This window comes from Sander vitreus, chromosome 3 (genome assembly GCF_031162955.1).
Source record: "Sander vitreus isolate 19-12246 chromosome 3, sanVit1, whole genome shotgun sequence".
Taxonomy (NCBI): Eukaryota; Metazoa; Chordata; class Actinopteri; order Perciformes; family Percidae; genus Sander; species Sander vitreus.
Window position 1 is genome coordinate 27,883,693 of NC_135857.1, and position 26,195 is coordinate 27,909,887.

The window sequence follows — 26,195 nt, forward strand, 5'->3', positions numbered from 1 at the left end:
ATTACTTCAGCATAGCCTGCGTGAGTCACCTAACATGAATAATTCAGCTGGCAACAGTTGCCAGAGCATTGAGGGATGTCTTATTTCACCTTGCCTTGGCTTGAGGGCTCCTCCATGGCTGTGAATGAGACTAGGGGCTCCTGGAAAGAAGCTGGTGGAGAGAAGGGAGGGGTGCTCTCTCTCCATCTCTCATTCTCTCTCTTAGATGAAAGTTTATGCCTGTGTGTAACTGCGCAGGCTGCTCAAGAGGAGACAGTTCCTGTCTTCTTTTGTCATCTTTTGTTCTTCATCTTTGCCTGTTTGTTTTTTTTGTCCAGAGGTGTTAACATTCACTCCTGCATCAGTGACTGAATATACAGTACACTTAACACGGCCTCTCTGGCAGCAGAGTGCTCTGCCCCAGTTTTACACTGTGCTATGTGAGACAGTGTGCTGGTGCATCCGTGTACTTTCCATCTTCCCCTGCCAATAGCTGTCAAGCAGGGAAAGTCGGTCAGTGTCTCAGTCATCCCGGGCCAGAAAGAGTTTGTTCTGTGCTACATCTCTGAAGAGTCACACACTATTCTACTTACTGTTTACACCTTTGGGCCTTAGAAGTGACCATCACTGGAGCATGAGGAGGCTGAGATACACCCTGATTTCTGCAAATGCACGCAGTACAGTGATTATATAAGTGATAGTGTCAATATACATATCTATAAAAAAAAAATCTTAATTTGTAATAACCATCCACTGATAGTATTGTTGCAACAAATTCATTTCAATGCTTAAAATCATTGACCTTAAAGCCCTGTGGACAAAGCTATGTTTACATTCAGTTTTTTTTCTCACCAAAACACATTGCATGTGTCCTTGAGGTGTGACACACATGTTTCCTGACCTTCCTCGTTAACAGTTGTACATTGTTTGTACATTTAGAAGCCTGCGTTGTTTACATCGATGTTTACTTCGGCTTACAACCTTCTTGTCCTTCACGTTTTGATGGCACAATGCTGTTTGCTATCAAACAGTTGAATAGTGTCAAACCATCAGCAGCAATGTGTATCTCATCACCTTTTTACTGTATGTGTGCACATTTGTCCTCCTGCACATGGTCATAGAGTACTATATGAGATACAGTACAAACAAAACAGCGACGCTATTGGTTTAAAACTCTACACAGTACAATTCCGGAACCTAGGGGTTAATAACACATGATAACCGAGTCGACTGTTCTCTGGGATATGTTTTCATGCTAATTGAATGTGACCAGTGTTAGCTCAAACCGCTAATTACCTTATAACGCTAGTTGTCGGGTGAAGTAAAAAGAAATCGCTATTTCTATACCACTAACAAGGCTCAAAATAGCACCACACTTCCACGGTAGCATAATGAGGGTCCCTACATGTAAACCGAAGTATTGAAAACTTTGTAAGTGTACAGACAGTTTGCAGTCTGTACACTCTGTGCAGTCCTTTAAGCATAACACTGGCAATATTCTATATTTTTGTGTTTGTGTTGTGTTTTGTGTTGTGTTTAAGTGCCAACAAATCCCATAAAAAGACACATATTAAACAATGATTTAGTCCGTCTATATACTCTATATGTGACTATTTTCTGGCTTTTAATAGATAAACAATTCATTGATAAACCAAAAAACTCACTGACTTAGTACTGAAAAAAAAAAAAAGACAATGTTGTGCACATCCATGTAGTGCTGGACAAAAAAGTTTGGCCCAAAATGTGGCCTTCCTCAGCTGTATTTGATTATGATGACCCTTATCTCTTGTAAGTTGTGTGCCTGATTCTGCACTATTAAATATTTTTGTCAGAGCATTTAACTGTTGGGCGGACTTTACCTTATTTGAACATTTAGTACTGAAAATGGTCATCGACCCTGATATTTATTTTGATCTGGTTTATTGCACCACACCCTGCAGTTCTTCAGTGTCTGCACCAGTCTGGCTGAGACACCTTTATCTGACCTTACCCCAACCTTGCTTGACCTCAAATTGTTCAGTACCCTAACCCTGATTCTAATCTTTGCCGTAACCCAAACAGGGTTTGGTACATTTGGTCCTTTTAAAAGGCTACAACTGCAAAGAACACAGAAATGGCACATATGCATTGTTTTTCTCAGCTGCAACACGGCGACAAAGATTCCCTCATCCTCCTGCTCATTATTTATTCAGAGGTATTTGACGGAATTAATAATGCAGCAAGATAAATTCATAAGCATTAGGTTGTCTGCATTGCTGTCTGAGTCTATTCTTTCTCCCCTACCTCTATCTTCTTTCTCTCCCTCTTACAGTTATAAAGAGGACTCCCACTGAGCTTTTAAATGCTTGCTTATGTAAACCTCTTCTTCTGCGTTGACTCCCCCACACATCCCCATTTGACTGGATGATCTCTCCATATTACTCTCCCTCTCCTTTTGTTTTGATTCCCTGTTCATTTTTCATCTTAAAGGTGCTCTAAGTGATGTTGAGTCACGTTAATTCTTGTTGACGTTCAAAGTATTTTTGAACGTCAAACCCCCCCACCCCCCACCCCAAATCCTTCTTGTCCGTTATTGGCTGAACACTGGAACACGGTTTGTGTATGTTTGCATGGTCCAGGTTGGACCACTTTGTTTTTGTTGGCGTGTGTGGACCCTAGGCTTTCTACAGAGAGCATGTTTTTTTACAGTGTGTTTAGGGTTTAATGTGTGTCTTTGTTTTTCTCTGTTGCTTCATCTTCTGTATCAACGGCTGATCCTGTTTCTAGACATGTTTTGTAGACTTTCTCTTTTTCTTCTCTTCCCTTCAGATTTTGCATTACATTTGCACCTGACATCCATCTCCAGTGGAGACTCATTACGTTTACATACTAGTATGTTATTGAGCCCAAATGCAACCTACAGTTTGGAGGTGGTTTGAGAAAGAAAAATGTTAATAATTTATGATTTGGTTTGTTTAAGCGTGGACTCATTCATTTCATTCAGTTTCAATTTGATCACCCAGAATGCATTTTTATAGTGGAGTATAGTAGTATAGTTTTAAGTAGAAAATGTGTGTGTGTGTGTGTGTGTGTGTGTGTGTGTGTGTGTGTGTGTGTGTGTGTGTGTGTTCTCTCTCTCTGCAGTATTGCCTGTGGTTTTGGTGGGGCTTTGTTTGTCTACCTGAATGGAGTGATTGTCCGGTTCATCAAGAAACAGAAGGCCAACAATGGATTCCTCATGAAAAAGTAAGTCTAACCACTTGTGGAAAGTAACTGTATTTTTGAGGTACATGTCAGAGAGAATTGTACTTTTAACTCCTCTACATTTACCAGGGTATACCACGGGGTCTTAAAAGTATTTTAAAAAGCAATGAATTTGGTGCCTGGGTAGCTCACCTGGTAGAGCGCACGTCCATTTACAGAGCTTAACTCCTCAACTCAGCAGCCAAAGGTTCAACTCCAACCTGTGGCCCTTTGCTGCATGTCATTCCCCCTCTCTCTGCCCTTTCATGTCTCAAAATAATTTTTTGAATTCTCAAAATAAGGCCTTGAAAGTATTGAATTTCATTGACGAAGGGCTTACTTTTTTTTTGTTCTTTAGTAGGAATAAATAAATACCCTCAAATGTATAAAATGTGTTGTGTGTATGTTACAATTTCAATGGTTTGGTGGGACTTGACTGTTACACTACAGTACATGTAGTGTTTACATCAGTGTATAGCTTTACGCCCTTGCCTGTGGAGTGTGTGCAAGCTCTTACGCGAATGAGTCAGTTGTTAGGAGTCAGTTGTCAAGACATTTCATTTTAAGTGGCTGCAGAATCCAAAATACAAGTGGGTTAAGCGTATTCCAGGCATCTTGTAAAACCGGCACCACGGCTACTGCTAGCAATACTGGAAAATGCAGCCAAGAGAGCAGAGCTCTGAAGACTGTAGGCTCTTGGCTCTAGTAACACTTACTGACACACAGCAAGAGTGGATTGCTGCACTTTCTGATCCTAATCTACTGCATGCAATGCTTGTTATTTTTTTTTTACCAGATTAGTGTAAACATACACACACACACCTCACAAAGCTATTGTTTTTAAATAGCATAAATATATATTTATAATTTTTTTCAAGGACTTCAAATCCATGCTGATTTTCATTATATCCTTCATAGTTTTGCCAGTATGGCCGTGAAGTTGATATTACATTTCATTCTAGTAGTATTAAAATGGTCTTAAAAAGTCTTAAATTTAACTTGGAGAACCCTGGTGGTACCCTGGTTTACTTGTGTGCTGTAGTTACTTTTCAGATTATGTTTTTCATACAAAACCATATGATACAATATTAGTTGTATTTTTTTTTTAATTTTCTATCTTGTTTTTCTCTCTCAGACATCTGCTGTATCCAGCGCTGGTCACTTTACTTATTTCTACACTAACATTTCCCCCTGGCTTTGGACAATTTATGGCTGGAAAGGTAGGTTCTACACACCCACTCAGCACATATTATTTAGTTTTACACACACAGCACTGCAGCCATAACTGTATTACAAAATAATGTGGAAGGAAGCCTGTGGCAGTATAGACCTGTAGACCTAATATATCTGCCATGTATTGCACCAAAACACAATGGCTCTAACTCTGAATATAACACAACAAATGAACTCATCTAACCTTTGATGTCTTGACTCATGCTTAAAAATGATTTATATTCCCTACATGATATAATATTTTGGTTGTGGTCTTTATGCAGCAGCTGTGTAATCAAAGCATTTTAGATCATTGTATTGTTTCGTAACAGCCTGATTACCATTCATGTCTGTGATTGTTTTTATAATTTTTACAACACAGGTTAAAATGTGCTTCTGGGTGTTTGTGTGCATCATCTGTGTACACGGGAAACTTAGTTGAGCGTCTTTAAGCTCCTAGGATGACTCATACAAGTGTGTGTGTGTGTGTGTGTGTGTGTGTGTGTGTGTGTGTGTGTGTGTGTGTGTGTGTGTGTGTGTGTGTGTGTGTGTGTGTGTGTGTGTGTGTGTGTGTGTGTATGTGTGTGTGTGTGTGTGTGTGTGTGTGTGTGTGTGTGTGTGTGTGTTCTCTCCAATTTCACTCCTTTCATCCATCTAATTATCAGATTGGAAAAGGAATACTGTGTGCATCCTCAAGCATACTGACACACACACACTTACCATTTGTCAGTTTTGGTTTCTAATAGGCGGGTAAGTCAGGCTTCTGAAGCTGTAAATCTGCCTAGACTGACCCACTCCCCTTAAAGCCCTTCTCCGGGGAGCACACTCCAAATTCGGTATCTTTAATCCCTCTGTCTTGCTCTCATACTCCACAGTCATTTCTCTGGGAATGAGCGACATTATCACCACCAGTGTATCCAGCTGTCCCAGCTTTTACAACAGATACATTTGTCGTCTTACACTCCCTTCCTGCTATCTTAAATATTCAGTGAAAGTGATCGTAAAATACTGTAACAGTTCTCAGGGTAAAAGTCATATTTAGATAATCAATAAATTGTACGTTATTGTCTGTAATTTCTTTAGCAAAATAAGAAAAATAAGAAAAGATATGTTACCGCCCAACCATGTTTGCATATACTGATGATGTCACTTCCTGTGGCCTTTAGCTGAACATGATGGAGACTATGGAGGCATTACTGGACAACAGGACGTGGGCTAAACACAACATCGCTGAGGAGTTGGAACACATGGGACACTCTGAAGCCTGGATACACCCGCAGGTCAACGTCTTTGTCACCCTGGGCCTCTTTACTTTCATGAAGGTAGGAGAGAAAACCTAATTAGGGTAACTCATGTCAGTAAATGCATACAAAATACTGTCCATGTTCTCATTGTAAAAATCAATCTGTCGCCCAGCCTGACAGTCACTTTTAATCTTCAACCTTATCATAAATAAACCACTATCTATCGTCCCTCTGGTAACTTTCCTTCTATAGATTTAAAAGACTTAAGAAGCACAGAAGTGTAGGAATGACCATCTCTAAATGACATCAGGGAAAGTGTTCAGATTGAGCTTGAGACAACATTTTGTCTCACATCAGTTGCATTACATTTTTATTTTCTCCATTGAAGTCTTAAAACCTTAAAATAAGTGTGAAGTTTTCTCGCAAGTTAATGATGAAATGCTGATCATGACCTAAAAATTAGCTTAGTCAGTGTTGTCCATCTCCAATGTCAAGGATATAATGATGGATCATATATTTACTGGATTAATCACTACACTGGCTGTGCAGTTTAAACTGAATTTTAATGAGACATCTAATGTGAACGTTATTTTTGATCATTATAGTTTTAATACAGTCTAATCAATTAGTGCAGCTTTTTCTTCCACAAAAATGAGTATGCCGGCCATTTAATAGTTATATCTGTGGAAGCTTAAATTTAGGTGCACACACACACACCTTACGATAATGCTCACACATTGTCAGTGGTGACATTTCCCTTTTTGTTTGTCTTTCCTAATTAGCAGTCTGTCCCGCTCCCTTTGCACAGTGTCGGCCAATCGGCAGAGCCCGCTCATTACCCAGGGTTCATTTTAGGGTCTTTGTCAAATGAAGAGTGAAAGTGACAGCTCAATCTAACCACAGCAATAATCTCTGCATGGCCGCCTCCTCATCGCTGGTAGAGGATTCACCCTGTTCTTTTTTTATGTCTTCTCTTTCTTTATCTCACTCTTTTTTGTCTCTTAGTTCTGGATGTCTGCCCTGGCCACCACCATGCCAGTGCCCTACGGATCCTTCATGCCAGTATTTGTCATTGGTAAGAAGCAACTAGCCCTGTGCGTGTGACTTTGTGTATTTGTGTAGAAGATTGATGCAACTCTGAAATATGATCTTATAATCTTATTCCCAAAAACATCAAACTGTTTCTTTCACTTAGAGGAGTGATAAAATGTACTTTTCAAGTGAACTATAATATTCCTAGATTTAATTAATTTAATTTAATTAAAGAAAGCATATTTCCCAATATATTGAACCATTCTTACAATTGAACTCAGAGTTTCTTAAAGGTGCAATATGTAATACTGACAGCTAGCTTAAAACAGTTACTGCAATCCAAATTCAAAATACTGGAGAGAGTTGTCTCCCCCGGCCCCTCCTCCCCAGACTCAGTTCACAGGGTTGCCAGGTTGAGAACGCAGATTCCAACAATGTCAGTGTCAGCTAGATGCTAGTCTCACATAACCAGACATTACTCCACAGCTCAGCGGAGTAGCTAACGTTAGATGCTGGCTATATTGACAGTCATAAAAGACCGGAGCATTGTACCCGACTGACAGCCACCCTTTGTCGGCCTAAAATTATGGCAAGAACGCTAAAAACACCATAAACTCACGGTCCTCTCTACCTGATTTACAGCCACCCTTTCTTGGCTTAAAATTACTTACTGTTTGTCTGTTATGGCGGCTGAACAGGCTACACGGTTGTTTTGCCAAAGTTAAATTCCATCTTTCCATTATGAGGAAGTCAGACTTGCGTTTTTTGTCATATGTCTGTCACAGTGGTTGTAAACAGCCGTGGCTCGCCCGCTTGCCTGGTCCTCCGGTAACGTTAGCAGTTATCGCATGTTAGCATGGCGGCGTTAGCCAGGACCAGTTGGGATCACTTCACCGGCTGTGTCTCAATTGATTTTGTGAGTAACCAACTCAAGTAGTCTGTATAATTCAATGTGACTACACAAATGTTGAAATGACTGAAAATGCCTGTCCCTAGTAGCCGTGATAAATTAGCCTGAAGCAAATGCTAATAAGTCAACTCTGCGGAATTTTGGGCTCTAAGCTGTCTCCATCTCTAAAATACATCTCCAATATTTACCCTGGGATTGTAATGTCTCTGGTCATGCAACTGTTTAGAAACATGCCAAGGTCAGGTCGGGTAGAATCTATCTCCGTTGATCCCGTTTGTTTGTTTGCTGCTTCCATGGCTGTACTACAGCTATAGCGCAGTGAGTTTGCGTTTTTACAGGTAGGCTATTCCTAGCAACCCTGCCGGGCTGTCAAAATGGACAGATAACAACACACAGGCCAAAACACAAACAGAAATTCCGTCATGGAACGGAAATGAAAAGGAGAAATTACTGGCATTAGCATTGATATCAGAAAAGATAGTATTTCAACTTAGCATGTTTCCTTGATATCTGATAACATATTGTGATTTTTGGATTTAATACAGTAAATATATTACATATTGGACCATTAAAGACTTTATTACATCACCACTCTGCAGTGTTACTCCTTAGTAAATAGTTTTTATCTTCAAACATCTAGCTAGTTGGTGTGAGAAATAACAGAGACAGAAAAGTCATTTTTACTTTATCTGAGTGATAATATACACCTATGCAATGCAGTATGTGCTATGCATAGAATACAAAAGTGTTAGTTAGTGTGTGTTTTTGTGCATGTGTCAGGGGCAGGTTTTGGTCGTCTGGTTGGAGAAGGCATGGCAGCCTGGTTCCCAGATGGCATTCACACAAATGGCACCAGCTACCCCATAGTGCCAGGAGGCTACGCTGCCGTGGGTAAGTTAAACACACAATCATGGCACTTATCACTCTCTACATTCTCACTTTCTTGACTACTCTTCTGTGTATTTTCTAATGTTTTTGATTCATTTAGATTCAAATAATTAATATTGGGGGTTGTGGCAGTTTTGGGACTTGCACAAAAATATTTCTCATTCATAACCAACTTGGCTGCTTTTAAGTGATTCAATCTTTTCAACGTGGTAACTGTGCATCTCATTAGCTTTCTGTGAGGCATCAGTGCTTCTACTTAAGTAAAATATTTTATGAAAATGAATCAAGATAAATATTCCCTACAACCCAATGCCTCAATGTACAGCTTCAAGTTAAGACTAAACGGACCATGATTAAACAGAGACAGAATCTTATACATTAAAAAGATCACCGGACAAGACTTAGCAAAATGAAATAAAAATTGGCTGCTCAGACACCAGCTGACAAAACAACAAACTTTCAAATCTCATAGCTGATGGCAAGTGTTCATGTCCCACTTAAAAGTTTTGTAACTTTTAAGCCTGTAAAATAGCCTCGTCATTACATTGTGTTCACGTTAGTTACGTGAATCTCTTCTTGATTGAACTGTATTAGACAAAAAAATCCAGTATGATGCACTTAATTTAATTAACAAATAATAATAATAATATAAAAATATAGAAATATAGAAATAAATATATAAGCGTTTTTGCTAGGATTTTACAGTGAAGCAACTGCAGTAAGTGGTGAGTTGCTTTAACAATTGCTTAACAATGCCAAACTAGATTTCCAACAACACTAGAAACTCTTTCTTTTTCTTTTTTTTGGAACATTTAAATAGACAATGTAAACACAGTTTCTCATAATCAAATCACTGACAAAAAAATGGCTATTTTTGTCAAAGCAAATTAATTGTTTTGCATGGAGAAAATCGGCGATGATAAGATGATCAATTCTATGCTAGACACATGACTAAAGCAATAAGCAAAGTGAGAAGTTACAAAACAAAATCATCAAAAACACATTTTAATGATAATAGAAGGTAAATAAAACCATAATATTTTTTTATTTAATTTTTCAGTTTCTGTATTTAATTATGTTTTACTGTAGATTCTGTAGATTTTTACTGATAGCTCCACTCATGCAGGATTTTTAAGGCCGATACCAATATAAGCTTGAAAGGAACACGCCACCGTTTTTTGAAATATGGTTATTCACCGTCTCCCCTAGATGTAGATAGGTGGGCCAACGCATTTTTGTCTCAGTGCATGCATTGTCTTAGTCCGGCAGCACCGCCGCTAGTTTAGCTTAGCGTAGTGAATGGAATCCTATGTTGTTTTTTTTTAAATTACTTCTTGTGGCCTGCGTATTCACAACGAGTACTAATAGCACTGCAGAGTAAGACTAGACGATTTCCTAGGCAGATATTGACTTGGGACTATATTGGGGCGAAGCACAGCCGAAGCACTGCTGGGTGTGGAGATATCACGCAGCACCTGAAACCCCCCAACTTCCGTCAACATACCGGCCTGAATATTAGCTGGCTATTTTTCCTACAGTAGACAGTGAATGGCGATGAATATGGCAGATTTTGTGAGAGACGAAGAGGATGACTCAGACTATCAAGATCCAGCACCATACCTCTACAAGTTTTCAGAAGAGGAGCTGGGTGCTTTGAAAATAGAACGACAAGAGGAGGAGGTTGTGATCGCTCAACAGCCTGAGGACGTGAGGATGAGAGCCAACACAAACTGGTGGTGTGAGTGTGGGGGAATATACCAACCTATGCCGACTGAAATAGAGTGTCTGTGCTGTGGCGAGTGGGACAAGGTACTACCATTGATGACCAGGCTCAACGTGTCAGATCAAGATGAGCGTGCCCGCAGTTGTGTCACAGCTACCGAGGATTTCTCGGCGTTAATCCTCGACTTTTTTTTCGGTGCGATAAAGTCAACTGGAAAAAACGCCGAATGGACCCAATAAACAGCTGTCCACAGAGTAAGTGATTATTGTAAACATGACGCATGGTTATTTTACGGTATAGAACGACCCATATTAGACCTGTACTCACACAGAGTTGCTGTGTGATATCTCTGCACCCAGCAGTGCTTCGGCTGTGCTTCGCCCCAATATAGTCCCAAGTCATTATCTGCCGAGGAAATCGTCTAGTCTTAATCTGCAGTGCTATTTGTACTTGTTGTGAATACGCAGGCCACAAGAAGTAATTAGGTTTTTTTTCTTTTTTTCTTTTTGTTGTTTACTTTTACTCACAACATGCTAACCGGCAACATAGGATTCCATTCACTACGCTAAGCTAAACTAGCGGCGGCGCTGCTGGACTAATGCGTTTGCCCACCTATCTACATCTAGGGGAGACGGTGGATAACTCTATTTCAAAAAACGGTGGCGTGTTCCTTTAATGTGTATTTTCTTATTTTTAAGAATATTAAGGATACAGTTGAAAAAAACAGTTGCTGGTTCAGGTGCACAAACTATGTAATGGAGACACTGTTTCTAAATGACCTTAAACATATCTTTGGCATTCACATACTACTAAATTTTGTGTTACTTATCAGTAACGTATTTGCTGACACCGATATCTCTGCAATAAGCTAATATTGGTTGATCTATCAGACTGGCCTATTTATCATTTTAAGTCTAAAGAAAGAGAAGCATCGATGGTTAAGTAACGTGTACTCACAAGCAGGTTAAAGTAGATCAGATAAGATTCTGGTTTTATCCAACAGGTGGAACATGCAAACAATCAGACGGGACTACTGTTCTTATTCTTTGTATTCATTTTTATGAACGAAAAATACTTTATCTTGATGTTTTTGGCCTATGACAGAAAAAATCGGTTATGTACTTGCAAACAACATGTGTCCCTTCATAACCACATCACTTCCATCCCTAATGAAGTTGCGTGTCTAATGAGATGCAGTGTTGTGAGTCCTTCCACTGGGCTACTTGTTGACAGCCATGCTGATTATGCCACTGCTTCAGGTTTGTGACGGCTGTTTTTCTGAGCTACTGATGTTGTGGTGCACTTTAGCTGATGACTCAGCCCCATACAAGCCTTTTTTTCATCTCACAGCGGAGCTCGCTTTAAGGACTAAATGTTACAGTATATTACTCTTTTCACACTTTTCACGCTTTATTGGGGTAAAATATTGACGTTCCCTTTTGTATTGAACTTCCTGAATAAATAAATTTTCGCCGTATAAGAGAATATTTTGTACAGGACTTGACTTAATTTACTTATAGTTATGTTCCATTACTGTGAAGAGGGCATATCAGAATGCAATTTATTTTTAATCTGAGACATAATGTGTGGCACTATCCTTGATTATTGAAACAGGCATTAGCAGGTCTGGTGGGAGTGAGGTTTAAAAGAGGAATATTAGCAACTAGTCAAGATCTTGATTCATTGGTATTGTTTAACATCCGCTCTATTATATATGGGATAGTAAAACTATTTATTGCCTTTTGAAATCATGGTAATGTTTATTTTTTCAATTTGATGAATGATGCCCCTGAAACCCCCTCAAGGCTGATGGCTTGGTAGCGTTGCATTTCCCCCTACTCATTTCATGCTTCTCCTCCTCCATAAACAACATGAAATCAAAAAATGAATGTCACTCTCTCACTCGCTCTACCACACACTCCCCACGCACACCCACATGCCGGCCCAGCTATTCTTTTAAGGAGACCGACGCACACACCAACGCACAAGTAAAACTTTCAGGCCACTTCTGTAGGCTACGGTGAAAGCTCTGTGTGGAGCCTCTGCAGAACCATAAATCAAGCTTGAAGGACCCCCTTTATTTAGCACTAGACCCCACCTTGAAAACCACTGATCTAAATAATTGCATCTCTGCCATGCTTCTGTTCTTTTGCTCTCCCTGTTCAACTTCAACTGTGCTCTTCCCCACCCAAAGGTGCGGCGGCCTTGTCGGGAGCGGTCAGCCACTCAGTTTCCACCGCAGTCATCGTGTTCGAGATGACTGGCCAGATCACTCACATCCTGCCAATTATTATAGCAGTGATCCTGGCCAACGTCGTGGCGCAGTCCCTTTCACCCTCTCTCTATGACTCACTCATCAGGATCAAGAAGCTGCCCTACCTCCCAGAGCTGGGCTGGGGACACCACGAGTATGTACAGTGGGAAATGCTGGAGAAACACAAGCAAAACATTACCTCCACAACCACCATCACTCATAACATTACATTACATGTATTGTGTTGTTTCAGAACAATCTTTATACAAATTATACCTAACTGACTTTAGTGGCATGAAAATGTATCTGAAAAGTTATCACCAAAGCATTACGGTCACTGTCAATTTTCAAAAGTCAGCAGTGTACAGTATATGTTCAGACTATTCATGGAAATATTTGATTATTTAATGGATCCATCCTTCTTCTACTTCTCACCTTTTTTTTTTTTTTTTACCTATATACCTTTATTCCGTAACTACTTCAAAAATTCCTCTCATCTTCCTCCTCGCATTTGTTATTCTTTTTTCCCTTTTCTCCTTTTAGAAAGTATGATATTCACGTGGAGGACATGATGGAGCGGGACGTGCAGTACATCACACTCAACTGCAGCTACAGAGACCTGCATAATGTGCTACTGACGGGTCACCACAACACTGTGGCACTAGTGGAATCAGCTGGTGAGACACAAACACATGCCCATGCTGTTCAGAGGGGAAAGTAGTATTACTACTTATAGTAACTTGCTACACTTTCCCTCCTTATACTGTTAGTTCTATTCACACTATATTTTCATCAGCACATTGTTGTGGTTGTCTGTCCCACAACTCTGTTCTTATCAACCGTGTCTCCAGCAGCAGCAGGCAGCTGTTTTTAGTAAAAAAAAAAAAGCTTTATTAAACCCAGTGTACACTACCTGCCCAGCACCAAACAGCAGACTACTTAGTGGAGCTAAACATCCAGATATTTCCCTTTGTAGTTGGTGGAGACCAAAGAAGAGCTAAAAGGAGAGTGAATATTGGACCTACAGTACATTTGCCAGGTGCAGAAACCAAATGTTTTCATCAGCTTATAAGGTCATAGTTTGTCAATGTTGTGTCTACAGCTTGTTTCCCAGCCCAAGGTGGCCATAAAATATCTAATGATGCAACTTAATCCCCGAAATAAAGTTGTTTTAGTTATTCAGGAAAGCAGTCAGTGCTTCACTTTTTCAACAATAAGTGTCTAGTGCTTAATGTGATATTATATACTGTACTGTAGCTTTAATGTTTTACAATAGGAAGAAGTAGAAAGTAGTGTATTGCTCAAAGTAGTCACCAGACTTTGTGAAAACAACAATACAAAAATAATTGTGTTACAGTAGTATACCATGTGTGATACAGTGTGCTGATCTCTGTGTCTGATGTAATATTGATATCTGTGTTTGATGTTGCAGATGTTGTTGGACTGAGCGTCCCTTCCAGTCTATACCAAAAACAAAGTGATTGATTGATTGACAAAGTTTTTCTGGGCACAGCTTGCTGATGCCACTAAACTCGCCACCTCACTGAAGTGCAAATTTGGTATTCCAACACTGTCTCAATTATGCAATCGTGAAGGAACAATTAGCTGCGGCATATATGAATACGTAATCAGGACGTACTGTCACAAAGGCAATGACTTAAAGGTGCTCTAAGCTATGTTGGGTGACGTTACTTCTTGTTGACGTTCAAAGTATTGTCAAACAAAACGAGGCTAGCTCGTCCCTCCCTCCTCCTCATCCCGTCCCCTCCCCCTCCCTTCCGCGCACTAACCCCCCAACCCCCACCCCCAAATCCTTCTTGTCAGTTATTGGCTAGAACACTGTTTGTTATGTTTAGTGGTGCAGGTTGGCGCAGTTTGTTTTTGTTGCCATTTGTGGAGCCTGGGCTGTCTACAGAGACCGTGTTTGCTGTAAGTGACAAAAAATGTTGTAGCCTAAAAAACGCGTCAAATCGCTTAGAGCACCCGTTAAAGCAAGCGAGCTGCTACCCACACACCCACCGCACACACACACACACACATACACGCACTAGTTAATACACATCCACTACATTCTGGGGCTCTTGTTATGTAACTCAGCTGAGCTCTCTGCAATGCAGCAACATGTGTTTGGAATCTCCTTCAGTGTTACTCTTCCCTCAGAAAACAAGTTTTACTGTTTCTTCTCATCCTCCTTTGCCTTCTCTATTTTCTTCCTTCTTCTCACCTCCCATATCTTCTCTTTCTCTATACCTGTATCTTCCACAAAACGTCTCTACACCCTTCCATTCTCTTCCACTTTCTTCCTTATCCCTTTTCTTCTTCTTCTTCTCTTCACCTCCTTTCTCTGTCTCGTCTCCCAGAGTCCATGATCCTGTTGGGTTCCATCGAGCTTGCCCAGCTCCAGGAGCTGCTCTCCCTGCAGCTCGGCCGCCCCAGACGATTAGAGAACATCAGGGAACAAGCCGTCGAGGAAAAGAAACGCCTGTCGGTCGTGTCATTCGTTAGCAGCGAGAACAGCAGCCACCGGGCCAGTCAGGAGATCAGCTTGCAGGTCAGAGATCACAGTGGACAGAGATTGTCAAAAAAATGTCCAGCCATTCAAAGCTTTCTCGTTTCTTCAGTCGTTATTTACAGAGTCACATGAGGCACGTAGAGTATGTAGGTATGTAGGTATGTGTAGGTATGTAGATCTTTTAAAAGACATGTTTATGTTGAATGTAGTTCTGCATCTGGTTGTACGTTTGCCCTCTTATGGACATATTGGGTCAAAATAGATATTTGAATAGCTTGAACCTATGTGTTTTTTAAGAAGAATATTCAAACGCCATTTCTGGCCAGTTTCGACAGCCCTAATGTGAATTGATTGATCAGATGAGATGAAGATAAATAGGAAGAGCCTTCTGTGTGTGCCATCTCGACTAGTCGTTTGCCTTCCTCAATTATGCTTTTCTTCTCATGCACTGATTTGTTGCTTGCGTGTGTGCGTGAGTGCAGATCTCTACTGAGGACTCATCCTTAAGCCCTACTCGTCCAGTCCCTCAGAAGCCTCTCAAACCTGTACTGAAGAGACCCTCTGTGGTGGAGCGACCCACCGGTAAGAAACACACACCCATGAGAGAGAGTTTTTAAACACTAGAGGCAATCAAAAAGGAAAAGATTTAATAGATCCGGAAGGAGTGTCGATAATAGCCTCTCTGTCTCTAAACTCACATAACACTAACTGCACCTATTATTCTCTCTGTCTCTCTCTCTCTCTCTCTTATTGAATATGGCTGTCTTAATTGAAAAAAGACCAAAACAATCTGTTTGCCAACTTTACTGATTCTCACCACAGTACACATCTTTCAATCTTTCAAATTCAAGTGTGTGTCATTTTGTGTCGTTATGTAATAACTAAAACTAGAATAATAATAATAACTATAATGCGTTATTGAGTGCAGTATCACAAAAGCAGGTTATACAAGGTTTAAAGTATAAATATGATATATAAGTCTACAGTCACTCTAGCAGATCTGTGTATGATGTGTGAAATAAAGTTTGACAATGTCATGGTGAGAACAATAAGAGGAGAGTCAGATTTTAAAGGAGCTCAGTACAGGACTAACTGATTGGTAGGTGAAAGTTGTAATACTAAGTTGATAGACATCTACGGCAGCAACTAACAATTATTTTCATTATTGATTAATCTGTTGAGTATTTTGTCAAATAATCATTTTGTCTATTCAAATTTCAAAGAATTAAAAAAAATATTGAGAAATACCCATCACAGTTTCTTAAAGCCAAAAGATGACTAAAGAAGTCTTTAAATTGCTTTGTTTTTCTGATAAACAGTCCCAAAAACAAAGATACAGTGTTCAGTTTATGGTCACATAAGACAATTAGAAGCTGCAGATATGTGAAATTCAGAAGTTAATTTCTGGTATTTTGCATGAAAAGTAGTTGCTGATTAAGTTGCCCATTTTCCTAACTTTTTACCACACGCCAGCCTTAGTCTGGATAGTGAACATGACACATGGAATTTCAGTGAGAAACAGTAGCTAGTCGCAATGACAATGCTAACTGAGACTATACACAAAGGTTGCTTTACAGGTAGTGAGACATGAAATGTGAGTGTCCCAAAACATCAACCAGCAGCACAGTTTAAAAGCACCAAACTAGCCCTTAGAATGTCTTCCTGACTTTGTTTCTGAGATCATTCACAGCCAAAGTTGAAATTGCCTTAAGATGCAATTTGTAGTGTTGAAAATGAAGTTATAGTTATGTCTAGCAATAGACCAGTAAAAACTTGTTTAAATTTCCCTGGAAAATCAAAGTCTTGGTCTTCTCTAAATTCATCCTCAGGTTATTTGCTATTTGTTAGATGGGACCAGTAAGATAGGTTCTGCAAACGAAAGGGACATAAGGACCTAACAAACGGAGACCATTGATGTCTGATCATTTCAGTGTTGATGAATCTCTGTCTCTCTTTCAGGTCCACATGATCATTCGGGCATTGCTTTCAAGAACCTGTACGGCGCTATTCCAGATAGCACACAGCACACAGAAGCCCAGGAGGTGAGAGAGCCCTGTCCTCAAATACACCCAACACACACACACACACACACACACACACACACACACACACACACACACACACACACACACATACAGTATCTCAGTCAGCCTCAATATAAAACCTTTTTCACTTTGTGTCAGCATTGCATCCTGCAAGGCTTTAAGAAAAATCTCTTCACTCTTGCTCCGCCCTGCCAATGGCTTGTTTCTTAGAAATACATTTTCAATTAATTCTTCCCCCCCAGTATTGCAGTGAAATTTGGTCATGTCAAAGTGGCGTTCCAATTAAGTGTTTTTGCAGTGAGGTTATTGTTAACGTTGTGTGCTTGTCTCTGGTCGCCCGGAAGACAAACAACAACATGGAGAGCCCCATGTCTCCTGAGCTCAGAAGGCCGCCCAAACGAGTCCGGATAGCCATGGTGGTAAGAGCCACCGATCATGGCTACCCAAATGCCTTGAATCTACCCGGCAACAGGTTTATCAACCAATCCAATTGTCATCCCCCCATTCCATTCCAGGGCTAATCCTAAATGCCGATGGACTGAGATCTGGACCAGGCTCAGCCAAAGCCAGTCTGTGCCATCGTGCCAAAAAGTGTTGAACACCCTCCTCCTTGTACAACCTGTAACCCTGCTTACTGTCCTTTCACTGCCTCTAGTTGCTTACATGATTTGGTAAAGCTAGGATCCATTCAGCTTAACCTCTTTTCATTGGTCTATTGGTCAGTAGAGGTTATATATGGCAAGTGAAATAACGCTACTGCTAATTGGCAATGCTAACAATGTGCTTTCATTATTGGGTCCTTAAAGCCATTATGTTTAGCTTTCTTTAAATTACTGACTGATTACTGATAAATTATTGCTTTTACTTTTTTTTTGTAGGGTCATATAAGACGCTGTAGGACACAGTAATGCATAGCGCCGTGCACCAGTCTCAATTTTCTACAAACACATATCTGAAACTTAGGACTTTTTTTTTACCGTGTGGTGTCTAGTTTATACTTAGGTCCATTTTAATTTTGTTGCTAATAAGAAGTGAGTGTATCCTTTAGCCAAAAAAGACATGACCCTCCCCTCGCCAGTAAAAGAATTTCTATGACCCTCCAAAACAATTTGGAAAAAAGGCATGACCCTCCCCCAGCAATTTATCGATAACTTCTGTACTGGTTTGCGCTTGGCAAATATACAAATTTCCATTGTTTTTTAACAGCCATGACATATGTGACTAAACCTCTGCATTCTCATCTGACGCATCCCACTCCTCTGTTATGGTGTGGTGGCCATTTCAGTAGATTTACTCACTAACATTGTTGTGGAAACACAATAAGCATGGAAACTAAATGCACACTTCCTGCATTACTGCATTACTTCAAATACTAAGTTACTCCTCTAGTAAACTAGTATTCACTTGAAATAAAACAATAAAATATTGAGACCATTCAGCAAGGCAATCTGGGTAACATTCAACACACAAACTGGTTGCTATGGACTCGTCACTAGGCTTCATCCACTTCGCCGTTTAAACAAAGTGGAATAAACGTATTAAAAGTCCAAATCTACACAAAACCCGCAATTAATTAGTAAGCTGACATCAAATGTGGCATTTAGGAAACCTTTATTGCAACCTTGGCACGGTAAGATGTCCAGACTAGCAACAATCATTTTCGTTTTTTACGTCCTGCTGCTGCCATCGTCAGCCAGGAAATACTTTTTTTTACTAAAGCAGTATATGAAATCAGATGTATTACCTACCACCATTTAGTTGTTTTGTGTTATTTAAGATATTTATAAAATATCTGATCATGTCAGACGTAATTATTCCACTCATTTTTTTAAACAATGCAATTATCCGTTTCAGCCACCAGGGGGCAGCTCCCCCTGCCCCACAGCAAACTCATGGGTCAGACCCATCTGGTAGCGAAGGAGGGCCGAGACTAAGAGCTACATGGAAAAATATGCACCAAACAAGCCACTTTGAAATGTTGCTGTTTCATGAATACAAAAGTTGGGTGACCCCCCCCCTCTGGACTGAAAAATGTTGGATGACCCTCCCCTCAGCAAAGAATAAAAAGACATGACCCTCCCCTATTTTCCTCCGGTGGTCCATTCCATAAATACCGAACGGTCCCTTAATATGGGAGGGGATCCAGGGTTTGGATTTGAGATATTTCCTAAAAGTTTTTGTCGGAATGGTGGTGGTGACACATAATTTAATATAATCTGTGATGACTGATACTCTATCATTCAGATTGCTTTGGAAAATGTCCCAGTTTGTGCATGCCTGTGAGCCTTGTAGTTGCGTTGTGGCAACCTCCAACCACTGGGTGGAGCAGTGGGTTCGAGGCTTGATGCGTTTCAGTTCCGGTTTATAGTGGGGAAACAGGAAAACAACATTGTGGTCTGAGAAGCCGAGCAGTGGATGTGCCCGAGCGCTGAACACATCGGTAATGATACCATAGCACAAGTCCAGAATGTTGGCTTTCCTTGTGGGAATGTCCACATACTGATGGAAAGAAATAAGAGCGGCATCAAGTCTGCAGCTGTTGAAGTCACGCACTTTTTGTTGTTTTCTCACATTAAGTTTACAAATCATCATGAGATTGTTTTTCACTCATCACCTATGATGTCATTCCATTCACTAGGAGCCACCACCCAACTTAAAGAGTTTCTTTGGGGTGAGCATGTTATGCACATTTCTTCTAAACATTTCTGTGTAATTCAGTATTACGATGTAAGAAAAAACACTACAAAATTGGTCCCAAAATTCAGCTCTTTGGTTCCTTAACACAATCCATGCTGCACAGTTACAGCAGAAGTCAGACTTGCCTTAAAGAACTAAATGAAAAGTACAAAATTCGTAACAGAGGAGGCACTGTGGCGGTGTTTTTTTCATTTGGTGGTGTACAATGTGAACTCTCAGGCGTGTTTTTTCACACCATGATGCCACAGTGCTTGTGTTGTGTTGCAGCAAAAGACCACGGAGACTTTATTAAACCAGAGGAACTGAATGATGAAACTCATTTCTACAATTGTAGTAATGGCAATGATACATCAAAACAAAATTTACTAGATTCACACATTTACAGCAGAAGCGCTGCTTATTACTTGGTCTGTCTGGTTTTATTGTGAACCTAAATTTATATACAGGCCGGATCAAAATTTGCGAGGGGCTGGGTTTGGCCCGCGGGCCTTGAGTTTGACACATTTACTGTAGAGCATCACTAAAAGTTTATCACTAATATTCTATTGTGTTTGAGATCATCTGTGTTATTTAAAGGATACTTTGCCGATTTCCATCCTGCTCTGTGTCATCTTTGTGTGGGCAGTGTGTGCAAATTAACAGTGTGTGGCTTCCCTCCGTGGCGCCAGTACACGGAGCTCGAAGCAGCCGAGGTATGCTCACACCTGGCGGAAGACACAAAATGACACAGATCTCAGCGTGACTGTGCGCTGCGGCCACGGAGGGAAGCCACACCTGCGCACACTGCCCCCACAGCTATGACACAGAACTGGATTTAAATGAGCAAAATAGCTACAACAACATTAATTAAGTAATTTGTCTTGAAAAAAAAACAATGTCTTTGCTGTAAACAGTTTGTACTAATGTAGTAATGTAGTAATGCCACATGGGTTCACACACACACTCCGTTGTTTATTTCCATTACCCAGCTTTCTATGGCATTTTCAGTGCTCCTCTGCAAAGCACAGGGTTGCTAGTTTGACTCCAACTTGTCAAACAGCGTCTGCAGCATGTCAGTTATGAGCTGCGAGCTATGAGTGCGACATAGATCCATAGTAACAATGATCATCTGCTCTGACATTTCATATACATCACATCCCCCGCACTCATTAAATGTACTGTAGTCTTTTAGTCAAACATCCCATTTGTCTCAAGACGGCATAGCTGTATCACATTCAAGATGTGATGCATGGGTGATTATGTGTTTTGCATATGTCATTTCACCTTCTGTGCGCAGTGTTGCACAAATAATAATAATAATCGCTTCTGGTCTACAGGACGACGTAGATGTGGAGGATGACATGACTGTTAGAGAGGTAAGACAAACAGCCGTTCACACAACACGTAGACACCTTACAACCAATTAGAGTACAGCAGTTAATCAGAGTCCCTCAGCCAATCAGAAAAGTGAAGTACTAGCACTGAAGAAAAAGAAGAAGAAGAAAAAAGAGAAACCAGCCCAGTGTTCGTCTGAACTGCAACAAGTAGTGATATTGTACAAAACTTGAGATGAATTTGTTTGCATTTATGTATTTGTGTGATTATTTATTTATATTTTAAAGTTGTTTTCATTGAAAGACAGTATGTCGTAAACTTTCTTTAGTGAAAGGGTTTAATTCTAACAGAAACAGAAATACCAGAAAGCCTGCGTGACAAACTGGGTGAATTGACTTTCTATAATGTGGGTGTTTACCGGCAGGGTGAGTCTAACAAGGGGCACTATTGAGTTGTATTATGGGAAATGTAGGATCCAGTGTTTTGATCGAGCTTGATCCATGTTAGTGACTAAAAGTCACAATATCATGGCCCCTGTTTCTGAAATTTTGACAATTTCTTCAAATCCCATTAAAAGACTAAAACCAACAGTTTGTCAGTCTATCTTACTGTGCTTTCTAACTTCCCTACCTTGTCTGTTGCACTCAACCTCAAGTCCTTTAGTTTAACCATTCAACTGAGTACCTTAAAGTGGCCATACAAATGTAGTTAGATTTTTTTCAGAAAACAGGAAAAAAGACAAAGTATGTTGTGTTTTGTTGATTCTGTTTTCAGCTGCAGATTAATCCACATTTGGTGCTCTAGTGAGTATTTCTGCAGGCGGTGTACATGGGATTTAGTCAAAATAATCTACAGTGTGTGGTCATGGTAAATGAAGCAACAGGTCAGCCAGGGCAACAGTGTGGCTCATTGATGCTTTATAGTTTTTGGACAACAATTAAGTTGTATGGAACAGAGGAATAAAAAAAATCAGGCTTTGGATACACACAGTACTTGTTAGGAGGCTACATTCATTGTTGGTTTTGGTTAACAATCAGAAAAACATAGAATGTGACCATCTTGTCCTTCACAAATACAGTTGATTCTCGGTATGGTCATCAGTCTTCAAAAACCTGTATTTGTCTAACTCAAATCTTGGCTTGGCAGTTCCTGACATCACACCTTGACAGACCTGACTTTTCAGATTCCTCAATATCCCCAGATGGGCCGATTACCCTGGAGTCTTATATTTTTGGATATGACATCATTCATAATTCATCCATCAACAGCACCTCTCATTTCCTCTCTGTCAGCAGCACATTCCTCACACTGTCTTCTTCCATCCCCTCTTTTTGTCTCTCTGTATCACTCATTGTTCACCTCTCATACACCTGCCATGTCATTGCTTCTCGCTACATCTCTCTTCCTTGTTCCCCATTCACCTTCCCCACACTCCATCGTTGTAGGCCTCATATGATTTATAGAGTCATTCAGTGCGGGGCACGGTCCACTGATTGTCTATCAGAGGGAAGTGATTTGTCAGGAGGTGGTATGGGATTATTTGGTGCCTTTGCCTTCTGATTAGGGACTGACACCAGGCATAAAGACATCTTCTTTTAACAGCATCTATTGTGCACGCTGTCACTCCAGGTTTTATAGTCAGACAATCAAACAAATATTTGATTTGCCAAAAAAACAGGCTTTAACACTGGGGGTTATTAAAGAGTCAAATCAATGTCATCTACCTGATGTTTATCTCTCATCCCTAAACGCCCTCCTCCTCTGTGTGTTTTGCAGATTACAGAGTGGGAGGAGAAGCAGCTTGATGAGCAGGTCAATTTCAACAACTGCAAGATCAACGACACCACGATCCAGCTGGTGGAGCGCATGTCGCTGCATAAGGTCTAGTTGTAAATACAGCTGTTGTTCAACCTGTGTGTGTGTGTGTGTGTGTGTGTGTGTGTGTGTGTGTGTGTGTGTGTGTGTGTGTGTGTTAACTCATCTCATTTGTTTAATCTGTTCAAAAGGTTAATGCACATAGCACAGAAATTGAATATAATAATACATAAAAATGATTGTCCCACATTACTGATGCTATTTGCAGCACCTTTAATCAGTGAATTACATTTCAAATAGATGTGAGTGCCCTAAAACCACTTTACAATCTTTTTTTTTTGGCACAGCTTCTGTTTGTTTGGCACAGTGAGATTAATTTCAGACGTCCCAAATGCCCATTCTGGCTGAGCAAAATGTTTCAATAAACACTAAAAGGGTTGAGTACCAAAAGTGCGGTTGGCGTTAATCCTGCAACCTTTCTAATTTGTCACTGAAGTTTTTGACGTCTCGCTCTTTTTGCGTTTAGCTGCGCAGAGCCTTTGAGGTTAAAATAAAATGAAATGATCCCCATGAGAAAATTGGATGGGAGTCATCGCATCAGCAAATACAGTACTAATACTGCACTAATGTACTAATGATTTAATCAAAACAGTTTGACAACTGGCAGTCCTCTGAAGAGGTTATTGAACATGTTATCAAACTTCAGCAGTATAGGTTATTTAACAAGGTCAGATGTTTGGATTCGCCAGTTAAAGACCTGTAACTTAAGTCATGTACAGTAAATGATGAAATTGACTTCAACTCCACTCCAAGAATTTAGAAATTGGAATTTTGTCTCAACATTTGTACCCAGCACAGTGTTGTCTCTGGTTTGTACTATTTTTAACGTTTCGCCAATTGTTCCCAACCACCTCTACTGTTTTCCTGCAGACCCACACCATCTTCTCCGTGCTGGGCCTCGAACACGCCTACGTCACCAGCATCGGACGCCTCGTGGGGGTGGTTTCCGTCAAAGAGGTAAGAATCTCATCACAGGTCATTTTGGGTTGTATTCTTAAACATTTCCACATAATTATTGTACATATTGTATCACTGAATTCAGTGTTAAATGGTTTCATACCTCTTGAATCTAAACTCACAATCCATTTTTTTATCAATTTCTCGAACACCTAGGGCCTAAGCTCATGGCGCAGGTGCGTTTAGGGCGTGTACGAATCCCATTTTGGTAGTTTGATGGCGGAAAAAAGGGTCCGTGCTCCAGGCACATGGTTCAAAAGGGTTGTGCTTAGTGTCTTAATTAATCATAGGTGTGTTTTAGGCGTAACATGCAATAAACCAATCGGAGTGTCATCTCCCATTCATTTTAAAAGCCAGGCGCGTTTGTACCTTGGCACATTGCTATTATGATGGCGGATTTGCTAAGCAGGCAGGAGAGATTTTCAAGAGAAGAAACTGATCTGCTCGTGCGTGAAGTGAAAGCACATAAGCAGATCATATCATAATACTATTTTACATTGTAATATTTTTATTTCAATCTTTTGCATGTTTGTGTGCTGCGCGTCCCTGTGTGTGTGTGTGTGTGTGTAACAAGCATAGTGTGCGCGCGCTGTGCACGAGCCTAGGCGCATTTTACTAATGGGCTGTTAAAATAACAATGAAATGCTGCGTTATTGACTTTAGACCAGGTTTTTGTTGATCAATGGCACAATCACTTTCAGCTTCCTCAAGATAGCAATACGCCAAGTATGCACCTAAACACACCTCCCTGTAAGACCAGCACGCCCATGAGCGCAAAGATGGGCGCAGGTGCATTTGCTATTTAAACGACATGGGCGCTGGACGGGAAATTGATAACTGCGTTGATCTGAAACTAGCAAAGACACTTGCGTCGGGCTTTGCGCTGCGCCGGGTGCAAGATAGAGCCCCAAGTCTCCTGTAAAAAGTTGTAACTGTCATCATTTAAACAGGCGTCATATTCCCTGCTTTCATAATTGTCTAATCCCTGTTAATATCATCAGTAGTGCTGTCACCGTGCCGTACACACACACACACACACACACACGTACACAAAAACATTTCAGTCAACATTAAGGATTCCTCCTCCCTCTGCGTGTTATGTACTGTGACAGACATATGGCTGCTTAATATTGCTGTCTCTATCTATTGTCTCTCTGTCTGTTCTCTGCCCCTCTCCCTCTCTGTCTATTTTTCCTACATAAAAAACAACTGAAAACCCCTCGCTCTTTGTGAATTGGCTAGGAAATGGTGAGATGATTGTTGCTAAGTGCAGTGCTGCTTGCCTGTCCCTGACATTTAGGCTTTTTTGTTCTGCGTTCCACAAGCAGACAAAAACAGATAAAGCCCAGCCTCTCCCAGTCTGCCTGTCACACAGACACGCTGTTATATCAGAGCCTTCCTGGTCCATGTGGAAGAGAAGAATCACAGGGATGTTTTCTTTGTGGTCTGTAATTATAGTCCATTATTTCCACCCTACAGCTTGCAGACACGATTTTTTTTAGTGTTGCTACAGGATCTGTAACACCCAAATTGTTCACTTTATCAGCCAGATTACAAACTTGGCCTGGCCAAACAGAGAACGCAGTAATAGACAAAACAAAAAGTGAGAGATGGGATGAAAGAGACTGTAGAGAATCACAGCAAACTTTCACACAGATCCAATGTGTTTACAAGAATGAATTATGTGTTTTTATACTTCAAAATGTATGGATCTGAAAACTTTTTAGAAAGTATTTGGAATTAGCATACATAAAATAAATTGCCATTGTTTCTTTTAGTCCGAAGATCCTATATCTGAAATGTAAAAAAGAAAAAAGATAAATGTGAGGTTCCTGTGTTTACTTGTGTGTTTCCTCTTAATGACCTCAAATACCAGGTAGTCCGACTAAACGGGACTCATTTATTTATTTTTTTAGTTAACATTTCTCAAAGGCAGTCTGCAGTATGTACAGTAGCAGCAGCAGGTCTCACCCTATGAGTTGACATTTGTTGATCTTTCACTTCTGCCATGTGTATGTGGTAAGGGGAGCTGCAGAGTTTAATAAATGTGCAGTAATTTCCTCTTCTTCCTTCTCCTCTGCTCTTATTCTGTGAAATGTTTCAGCAAACAGCAGCATAGGTCAAAGTCACTCTGACCTCACTTTCCAGTGCACATTACCCTCTGCCCATGATCTTTCTCTCCATTACATTTAAAAAGGTTCCAGTGCAAAATAGAATGGTTTGTGTGCCTGTGCATCAGATTGTTATTTACTGATCTTTCACTGTAGAGCAAGGCCAGCACAGTGTCAGGGTTAGCAGTTATATTTCCACTGGGGCCACCCCTGCCAAAAC

General features: G+C 40.4%; 1 protein-coding gene across 1 annotated transcript in view; it reads left to right on the top strand.

The window, feature by feature from the left end:
- LOC144515718 (chloride channel protein 2-like) overlaps positions 1 to 26,195 on the top strand; it is a 131,708-nt gene that overhangs the window by 102,341 nt on the left and 3,172 nt on the right. Inside the window, exons 10-23 of the mRNA XM_078246785.1 lie at positions 3,103 to 3,204; positions 4,337 to 4,421; positions 5,580 to 5,735; positions 6,663 to 6,732; positions 8,380 to 8,490; positions 12,405 to 12,618; positions 13,008 to 13,141; positions 14,825 to 15,015; positions 15,459 to 15,558; positions 16,936 to 17,018; positions 19,660 to 19,692; positions 21,035 to 21,073; positions 22,809 to 22,913; positions 23,778 to 23,864. Of these exons, the coding sequence (XP_078102911.1) occupies positions 3,103 to 3,204; positions 4,337 to 4,421; positions 5,580 to 5,735; positions 6,663 to 6,732; positions 8,380 to 8,490; positions 12,405 to 12,618; positions 13,008 to 13,141; positions 14,825 to 15,015; positions 15,459 to 15,558; positions 16,936 to 17,018; positions 19,660 to 19,692; positions 21,035 to 21,073; positions 22,809 to 22,913; positions 23,778 to 23,864 (1,510 nt within the window). The remainder of the gene's footprint in view (positions 1 to 3,102; positions 3,205 to 4,336; positions 4,422 to 5,579; positions 5,736 to 6,662; positions 6,733 to 8,379; positions 8,491 to 12,404; positions 12,619 to 13,007; positions 13,142 to 14,824; positions 15,016 to 15,458; positions 15,559 to 16,935; positions 17,019 to 19,659; positions 19,693 to 21,034; positions 21,074 to 22,808; positions 22,914 to 23,777; positions 23,865 to 26,195) is intronic.